Source organism: Mesoplodon mirus (genome assembly GCF_964341445.2).
Source record: "Mesoplodon mirus genome assembly, chromosome: 2".
Classification (NCBI taxonomy): domain Eukaryota; kingdom Metazoa; phylum Chordata; class Mammalia; order Artiodactyla; family Ziphiidae; genus Mesoplodon; species Mesoplodon mirus.
Window position 1 is genome coordinate 58,762,638 of NC_138977.1, and position 9,612 is coordinate 58,772,249.

At 50.4% G+C, this 9,612-nt stretch overlaps 1 protein-coding gene across 1 annotated transcript in view; it reads left to right on the plus strand.

Annotated features, from left to right (window-relative positions):
• The window catches only part of ADAMTS14 (ADAM metallopeptidase with thrombospondin type 1 motif 14), a gene marked incomplete at its 5' end in the record, with an annotated part of 113,362 nt that extends 107,567 nt beyond the window's left edge, over nt 1–5,795 (plus strand). Inside the window, 3 exons of the mRNA XM_082642868.1 lie at nt 1,698–1,827; nt 1,936–2,046; nt 3,770–5,795. Coding sequence (XP_082498994.1) covers nt 1,698–1,827; nt 1,936–2,046; nt 3,770–4,263 — 735 coding nt within the window. The 3' untranslated portion in view covers nt 4,264–5,795. The remainder of the gene's footprint in view (nt 1–1,697; nt 1,828–1,935; nt 2,047–3,769) is intronic.
• Between the last annotated feature and the right edge of the window lie 3,817 nt (nt 5,796–9,612).

The following is a 9,612-nucleotide window of genomic DNA, read 5'->3' on the forward strand; positions in this document are numbered from 1 at the left end:
GAGAAAGTAGAAGTGTGGTTGCCAGGGACCAGGGGAGAGGGGAATGGGAAGTTAATGTTTAATGGGCACAGAGTTTCAGTTTGGGAAGAAGAAACAGTTCTAGAGATGGATGGTGGTGATGGTTACACAGTAATGTGAATTTACTTAGTGCCACTGAACTGTACACTTAAAAATGGTTACGATGTACATTTTATGATCTGTATATTTGTTTACAATTTTTAAAACCTCATTTGATCATGGAAATAAGCACAATGATGTTTATTGTAATAGCAGAGTATCAGGAAATATTCTAAATATCCATCCATAGGAAATTGGACCCCCCCAAAAAAACCCCACAGTCTATTCATGTAATAAAATACTATACAGCAAGGAAAATGAATAAGCTTGAACTGTACTTATCAATGTAGATAAACCTCAGAAAAATAGGTGAGAAAAAGCACTGAAGTATGAAGAAAAAAGCACTACCAATGGGGATACCATTTACTTAAAGTTTAAGAAGGCACAACACAGTATTTGAAAATGCGCCAGAATACTGATTTATTAAAGTTGCTAGTGGGGGTGTTTGAACAGGTGTTCATGACCAACTTCCTCATACCTTCCTGTAGGCTTGAAATATTGCATAATACAGAGTATTTTAAATAACTAAAAATCCCCACACAACCTGTGCAGATTTTATATTCTTCTCCATAATATATAGCTTTATTTGTTTGAATATAAACCAGAAAGACTGCTGGTCCATAAAGGGCCCCTTACATAAAGCAGAGAGGCGACAGCTGGTGGAAGTTAGTTGCCCCTGTAAGATGGGCAGAGCATTCCAGAGCTATTGCTGTTTGTAATTATTCCTCCTGGGAAGATGAGCCGTCTTTGTCCTGCTGTTCTGTGTGGCATGTGACCCTTGTGTCTCCCTTGCTCATCACCTGCCCTGGTATGGGAAGTGGACCTTTGCAAGTCCTTCCCATCCCGCTAGGAGAGGCTGTGCTCAGTGCCTACAAACCCAGTGACCTGGTCACGTGGGGCACCCTTGCTTTTCCTGAAGCCACCCCACCCCTTTATCCGAGCATGTGGGTTCCAGGGCATGATGTGTGTGGCAGCCCTTTCAAATGGCCTTCTGTTCCTTGTACCCACACCTTTCCCTCTTAGAGAAGAAGACACTTTTGAGCATGTCTCTCTCTACAAGCTGAGTGTTGGAAACAAAGTCATTGAATGTCAGAGCTAGAGGGGTCCGTGGTGACCCCATCCCCCAGCTCTCTCAGCTTAGCAGTTGTTACAGTCTGGGTTCCTACATCCCCTTAACAAGGTATCATCAAGTGCATGGACCTGCCTCAGGTCCCTTGGGCTAGTGGATGGCAGCAGGGTGATACACAGAATATTTAAGGACCCAGGCACAGGCCAGACAGAGTGGACACAAGCAGTAGTGCCGGAATGGGGTCCCACAGGCCCCCTCCAGATGGTGGGAAGGTTCAGGGGGTTCCAAGATCAGGGCAGTGGCTCTTTCCCACCTGGTACAGGAGTATTTGACAGCTGCTGTGCTGTCCTGGAGAGGTTGTTGAGAGCAGTCCTTGCATGTCCCTCTGGTCCAGCAGAGACTTGGCACCCTTCTCTGTCCCCTTTCTGTCCTGGGCGCTGGCTGGACTTCGGAGCTCACCGCCTCCTTCCTCTGTCTCTCCACACCCCCTGCCCCCGTCTCCCCACGGCAGTGCTCCGTCACTTGCGGAGAGGGCGTCCAGCTGCGGCAGGTGGTGTGCCGGGCCAACGCCAGCAGTCTGGGGCATTGTGAGGGGGACAAGCCGGACACGGTCCAGGTCTGCAGCCTGCCTGCCTGCGGAGGTGAGCCGGGTAGGATGGGGGGCCAGCCCAGCTCCTTTGGCCTAGACCTGAGGCCCAGCTTGGCTGGCTTCCCAGCCCAAATACTAGAGCTGCTTTTCCCCCTCACAGGAAATCTCCAGAACTCCACAGTGAGGGCTGACGTCCGGGAACTCGTGACCCCAGAGGGGGAGTGGGTGCCACAATCTGGGCCCCTAGATCCCATCAACAAGATATCATCAAGTAAGCGTATCTCTGGACCCCACCCCCTCCCCAGTCTTCCAGTGTTCGCGGCATCGTGGGCGTGGGCCGTGCAGTGGAGTGGACCCAGCTTCCAGGCTGTCCACGTGATCTTAGCCTCTTGGAGCCTTGGATTCCTCAGCTGTGAGGTGGGGATGATACTTATATTGGTCCATGACTCCTTATCTGCAGTTCCAAAATAGTGAAAGCTGCAAGTGTCTCCCTAAATTTGGTGCAGACTCACTGGGAAGCAAAATCTGAACTGAACTAACGAGAGATTAGTTATTGTTTTGCTACGGAAACATTGCCGATTTGGTTGCAAGGTGACCTCCAGTCTCCACTGTGGACATTATATAATGTGAATACATTGAATATTACTCTTCTAACCTCAAACGTTCTGAATTATGAACCATATCTGGTTCCAAGATTTTTGGATAAGCAGTTGTAGTTCTGAGCTCTCTTTATAGGGCTGTTGAGAGAATTAAATGAGATAATGCATGCATTCCTGCTTAGCAGTCAGCCAACAACTAATACAGTAGCAGTCATTTCTCTCTGCTTCATGATCAGGAGCCCAGCAGCTCACCCTCTCATCTTGCCATCCATCCACCCATCCATCTAACCACCCACATCCATCCATTAATAAATATTAACTAAGCACCTATTACATACCAGGCTCTATGTTCTGTGCTTCCTTCCTAGGTTCCTTCTCTGCTTCCCTTTCTTACCTTCCCAAGGACCAGGGTCTGACAAGATGAGTAGCAGAAAGATCCCAGACCCAAACTCCTAGTTAGAGGATCAATCGGCTGTGTGACCTTGTACAAATTCGTGAAACTCTCTGAGCTCGGCGACCTCATCTGTAAAATAGAGGGGTCTGATTAAACGTCCTCAGAGGCGCTTCTGGCTCCAGTCTTGCTGCTGCTCTGCTCTTGTGCTGAGGCTCAGGCTGTTCAAGTGCTAGGGTTTCCTTTCCTCTTCCTCTGGGAGCAAAGGGGAGCTCTGATTCTGACCCTAGAATTCTAGCGCCATCTAGAGGCCACTGGCTTTCCATTTTCTCTAGTCTCTCTCCTGTTCCCCTAAGCCAGCACCCTACCTTTTCTCTCTTCTCTTTCTCTCCCTCCCTCTCTCTCTCTCCCCCTCCTCTCCTCTTCCCTGTCCCCCTCCTTTCCTCTTTCCCTGGCAAAAATTAATAGAAAGCAAAGCTCCTGCCTTCACATTGTCTGGAGAGACCTACCTGAAGTTGTCACAGAAATGCAAAAACATTTTTAGATGACATTTGAACAAAAGCAAACAAAACTAATATAATGAGCACCCCTCTATGCCAGGAACTTTACAAATGCTATTTACAATAATAATAATATTATTCATTGGTAAATGTCAGCATTATCCCCATTTCACAGAAGAAACTGAGAGTCGGAGAGTTTAAATGACTTGGCCGAAGCCTTGCAGCTTTTAAGTGATAGAGCCTTGATCGGAACCTAGATCTGCTTGATTCCAAATTTATTGGTGGGGGGCTTACTGTTCCAAATGCGTGCTCACCAGGGGCAGGATGTTTAAGCTGCTTGTCACAGTGTGAGTAACCCGGGCATCTGCCTGGCCCTGGCCAGAGTGGATCGGACTCCTTTGGGTTGATTGGGAGGTGGTGAGGGCGGGAGATGGAGGGCTGAGTGGGAGTTGTAACCTGGCTGATGGGCGTCCTCCAGCATCGGTCCTTGTGCTGTGTGTGCAGCGGAGCCCTGTGTGGAGGACAGGTCCATCTTCTGCCAGATGGAAGTGCTTGATCGCTACTGCTCCATCCCCGGCTACCACCGGCTGTGCTGTGAGTCCTGTACCACGAAGGCCTCGGGCCCTGACGCGAGCCCGGACCCCAGCCTGGCCTCACCACCACCCTTCTCCACTCCTGGGAGCCCCTTCCGAGGATCCAAGGGCCCTCCAGAGGCTGTGGAGCCCACTGTGGGACCAGCGGGATCAGACGACCATCAGCATGGCCGACCCACACAGCTCCCAGGACCTCTGGGCACAAGCTCCCCAGTGAGCCAGCGCCGCTTTGCTGCCCAGAAGCTGAACCCTACAGTATTCTGGGGCACTTCCCCTAGTGCCCCCCGGGGACTGCCCTGGGGCTGGGCTGGGGCCCCTACACCAGTCTCTGAAGATAAAGGGCAGCTCAGGGAAGACCCGAAACATCCAGGCACCAGCCTTCCCACCACCTCCCCGGTGACATGAGCCTTGCCTTGCCCACCCCACCAGTCAAGTTTACACCCTCTGTGCTGCCCCAGCCATCCCGGCTCAGAGGACACACAGCGGGGCCCGGGCAAGCACGGACTGCCTTTTAAATTATTTGCCTTCTTATTGTTCTAGTTTGGGGCTGTGACACTTTTCACCCCATGAAGTGGGTCTATGAGGAAGAAAAAGATCAGGGAAAGCCCTAACCGGAGATACCTCAGCAAGCAGCCCAGGTGACCGAATCGAACCTCTCAGGGGCTCCTGTCTGTCTCTCCTTCCAGGACAGAGGGCCAGCTAACTCCCCCCAACACACACACACACACACAGCCACCGGGCCTCACACCGCCTCCCTTTGCCAGAAATCGTGGGGACCCCTGTGGAGGCCCCGTGTACCAGGCTCCTCTGCCAAGAGGGGCAGAGCAGGGCCGGGGAAGGCCGGGGGAGCCCTCACAGGGTGGTCCAAGAGGAAGTGGGCTGGGGCCGAATGTGGTCGTGAGGCTCCGGCTGCAGGGCTAGTGTGCGCGGGAGGCCAGTTCATCTCAGACCCAGCTCTTCACAGCGAGAGCTCCAGACAGCTCCTCTGACCACGGCCAAAGGGCAGAGTCCACCTTGCAATTGCTGGCTGGAGGGCCATGTTGGTGGCCACCTCTGTCCCTGAAGATGGCACTTCCTATTACTTCTGGTGCCTCCAGTTTACAGGTGGGCCTTTTAACCTCACAGGCCCCCCTGAGAAGGGGGCTCTGGACACTCTGGAACATGGGTCCTCATCATCCAGGGGGTTCCCAGCTGGTGCTAGGCCCCCTGGCTGGACCAGAACGGCAACTGTGGTCATCACTCCAGCGCGTGAAGAGAGCACAGCCTGGAAGGTGACTTTGTGGGGCACAGAGGAGACGTGAGTTCTCAGGCTGAGCCCTGTCAATCATTGCCCTCTACCAAAGACCACTCCTGCTGGAGTCAGGCGTCTTCTTCTCCCACCTGGCTTAAGCTGGGCCAGAGGTCCACTTGTGGTACTGGGTGCGGGTGCGGGGGTGACCAGGCTCCAGGGCTGAGGACCAGAGTCCACTCATAGCCAGGTCCTGGGGATGACAAGGGCCAAGTGCCCCTGGTCAGGACGTGAGCCTCTGCCCCTCGTGCAGGTGGGGAGGAGACAGCACTGTGGGGCCTCAGCTGCACCCACGTTACCTCCAAGGGCAGGTAACTTCCCTGGGCCCTCTGGCTCTCAGGAAGCTGCCCGGTTCCCAAGACCTCTCCCAGGGGTTCTCACTCTGAGTCATGCAGAGGGTCTCCCAGACTCCTCAGCAGGCCGTAGAGGTGCTGGCTAGTTCTTCTGTTCCCAGGGCAAGGGGGCCACTTTGAGCCAGGCTAGAGGAATAGGAGCAGTGGGTCCCAGGTGGCAACCCCCGGAGAATGGAAGCCCTAGAGGGGCTCCCCAGGTGCCCTCTCCACCCGCTGCCTGGCCCCTCCCAGCAAGGCTGGGGCACACACTGAACCATTCCTGCGCGACCCAGCCTGCCTATGTTAAGTGCCTTGGAGATCCAGATCCTTACAATTTTATGTATTTATTAACATTGTCCTTGGTGTTTGTTTTGGACCCCAGAACGTTGTGCGGTGTTTTTCTTTTTCTCTCTGTTTTAGTGGAAAGGGCCAGCAAAGCCAGAGCTCTAATGTGCTGGGCTGGTAAGATGATTGGGGTTGGGGGTGGACAGGGAGGGCACAGAGCCACGAGAGGACTCGGCCCCCCGCCTCCCCGCCACGGCCCCGCTTGCTCTGGGGCTCCTCTGAGCATCACCTCAGGGTGGAGAGGCAAGAACGGGCCTGGGGGCCTGGGGGTCCTACTTAGGCTCCTCCACCAAGTAGCTGTGTGGCCTTGGGCAAGTCACCATCCAGAACTTGGTCCAAAGGGTGGAAGCACCTGGGAGGTAATTTGGCGGTCGGCATAGGGAAGGACGTTCTAATGAACTTTCAAACACACAGGGGGTGTCTCCCTTGGAAGGTGGTGAGCGCTCTTTCCCTGGAAAAGTCCGTGCAGGATGTGGATGCCAGACAGGAGGTGGAAGGAATGTGATGTATCTTACTGGGCAGGGAGGGCCAACATGCAAGGTGCTGTATAATTTCAAACTACCCCTTGCCCATAACAGACATCATTAATCCTTACCACACCCTTTCAATGAGTGTATCACAGGCCCCTCCCTGACATTTGTGGGGCCCAGGGCAAGAGGAGACCCCCGTCCAGGGACCTCACACGCCTGTGTGTGTCTAGGCCTCAAGTCCAAGCTCCATTTACATCCCTGTGCAAACAGCTTCCCCTTGGAAACTGCCCCTTCTAAACAGCCACCACTTGGGCCTAGGGGTGCCTACATGGTGACCCAGTCTCACCGTAGGGGGACTGACCTAGAGAGATGCTACCACAGGCCCTAGATTTGGGACTGTTCAGGCGGGGCATTCTGTGGGCCGTTGTACTCAGAGTGTAGCCTGCAAGGAGGGAGATCATGGACCCTGGGTGGGCACATGCCCTTGGTGCAGTGCAGTCCTTGCCATGGTGGGTAGTTTGGGTGGAGTGGGGCCCTCTAAGAGCCCCAGCACCCCAGCTCTGACAGCAGCCCTGGCACATTTCATGGGGCAGGGATAACCACGGAAACACATGCCGATGCTTCCCCATCTCTTGCCCGTGACAGACATTGCCAATCCATCAGTGCATTCTCCCCCAAGAGTCCTTCACATAGGGCTCCAGGTACTGACCTCTGATCAACTGCCATCAGCAGGACAAGGAATCCTAATAAATAGGATAATACTTGGCTGTCTGTGCCAGTCATGCAGATGTCAGGGTGATCATAAATGGAAACATCTTTGGTTTTGATGAGGCTTCCAGCAACAGGGAAATAACGTCCTTGGGGGCACAAAACCAGACATACAAACAGCAACCACCACCACAGACGCTTACAGCATTGCTTTTGGTAGTTCTGCCATGTGCTGCCTGAATTGTCATAGTAAGTAATGAGCTGTGACTCAGGGAAGCCTCAGCTGGTGGGTGGCCCTGATGAAGTGCAGAGGATTGGGAAGCAGTTAAGTAAGAGGGTTTTTATCTTCTTTCCCACAATTTAAAGTATTATAACTAACAAGGCTACATAATTTTTTTTTGTATGAGAAAACCAGGTTTATCTGCTGTTGTCAATTCTAGAACATTGAAAACAACAAGATCATAGATTTAAAAAAAAAAAAAAAAAAAGGACAGCTCATCTGGCCGTGCCACAGGAGTGGGCCAGAGTCAGGGTTTGGGCTCCTCTAAGCCCCCAGGCCTCCACCTGTGGAATCCTTCCCTTTTTCCAGTCTCCCAGTGGCCCTCCCATCCCCGAGGGGATTGTGGCCTTGGAAGCCCAGGCCACGGCCCTGACCAAAAGTTACCTACACCCTACTTAGGATGCAGAACGCTACAAAAAGATATCAGTCCTACCCTAACGATGAGAAGAAGCTAATAATCTACAAAGTCATACCTCTTAGCCCCAGGTGGATTAAATTTCAGAGGGTGACAAGTCCCTAGAAGAGAGAGGGCCCATGCACTCTTCCACCTCTGGCAGAACATGGAAGAGCATGGAAGAGAGTGGTCAACAGAGAAGCAGAAAATGCAACTGAAATTTTAACAGATTTTTAAAGGTTAGGGTGACAATTTGGAATCATGGGGAGCCCCGTGCGCAGGGGAGTCTACACCTACTCATCCCCTCTTATCCGCAGGCCTCCTCTGGATGCACACGAGAAATATCTGGGGCAGGGCAGGAGAGCCTCGACAGCATCCCCTGGGGCTCCAACCAAGTTTGAGAGTGCAAATTAAGAAAACAATACCTGTTCACAGTGCATCAGGGCATAAAATGCCTGTACATGAAAAACTATAATGCCTTGCTGAGAGAAACATAAGAATATCTAAAAGAAACCTCAATATTGTTAAGATGTCAAATTCTCCCCAAAATGATCTATAAATTTAATGTTATTCCACTCAAAATTCCAGCAGACTGGGTGTTTTTTAGAAATTGGCAAACTGATGATAAAATTTTTATGGCAATTAAGATCTAGAATATCCAAAACAATTCTGAAAAAGAACGAAGTGGGAGGATTTACACTCCCTGATTTCTAGGCTTACTGTGAAGCTATAGTAACCAAGACAGTAAGGCTTTGGTGTAAGAATAGACGCACAGAACAATGGAACAGAATAGAAAATCCAGAAGTAAACTCACACGACCATGGTTAGTTATCAACAAAGTGCCAAGGTAGTTCAATCAGGACAGGATAGTCTTCTCAATAAATGATGCTGGAAAAATGGAAGATCCGCATGGAAAAAAATAAATCTCAACTTTAACCTCATATCATGTGTGAAAATTGACTCAGTCAAAATGGATAATCAACTTAAAGGTAAGAACTAAAACCATAAAACTTACCGAGGAAAAACATTTTTAAAAATCTTTGTGACCTTGGGTTAGACAAAGATGGCACTAAAAGTATAAGCCATGGAAGAAAAGCTTGACAAATTGGACTTGGTCAAGACTGAAAACTACTCTTCAAAAGACAGTGGTGAAAAAATGAGAAGGCAAAAAGAAAAAAACGAAACCCCACAAGCTGGGAGAAGATATTTTCACATCATATATCTGATATTGGACTTGTATCCAGAATATATAAAGAGTTCTTAACCCTCCCGCCAAAGAATGGACAAAAGATTTGGACACTTTACTAAAGATATACAGTGACAAATAGATACAGGAAAAGATGCTCAACATCATTGGTTATTAGGGAAAGGCCAATTAAAACCACAAAGAGATCCTACTTCCTACCCATTAGAACAGCTAAAAGTAACAAGATTGACCACATTGAGTATTGGGAGGATGCTGGGCAACTGGAACTCTCATACATTTGGGTGGAGATGCAAAGTGGTAGAGCCGCTTAGGAAAACGCTTGGACTGCTTCTCACAAAGCTGAACAATACACTTACCTACAACTCAGCAACGACTGCGCTAAGTACTCACACAAGGGAAATGAAAACTTTCGTCCACAAAGCAACCTGTATGCAAATGTCCATTAACAACTTTATTCAAAATAGCCTTCAACTGGAAACAACCCAAACGTATAGCAAATAGTGAATGGATAAGTAAACTGTGGCGTATCCATACAACGGACGGAATACTACTCAACGATAAAAAGGCGTGAGCCACTCACTTGTACATGCATGCATCAACATGCACAGATATTCACAGCGTTCTGCGAAGTGAAAGAGCCAGGCCCCAAAAGACTACACACCAGGTGAGTCCCTTCACAGGAGAAGATAAAACCCTGAGGACAGAAAACTAGTTGCCAGGGCTGGGGGTA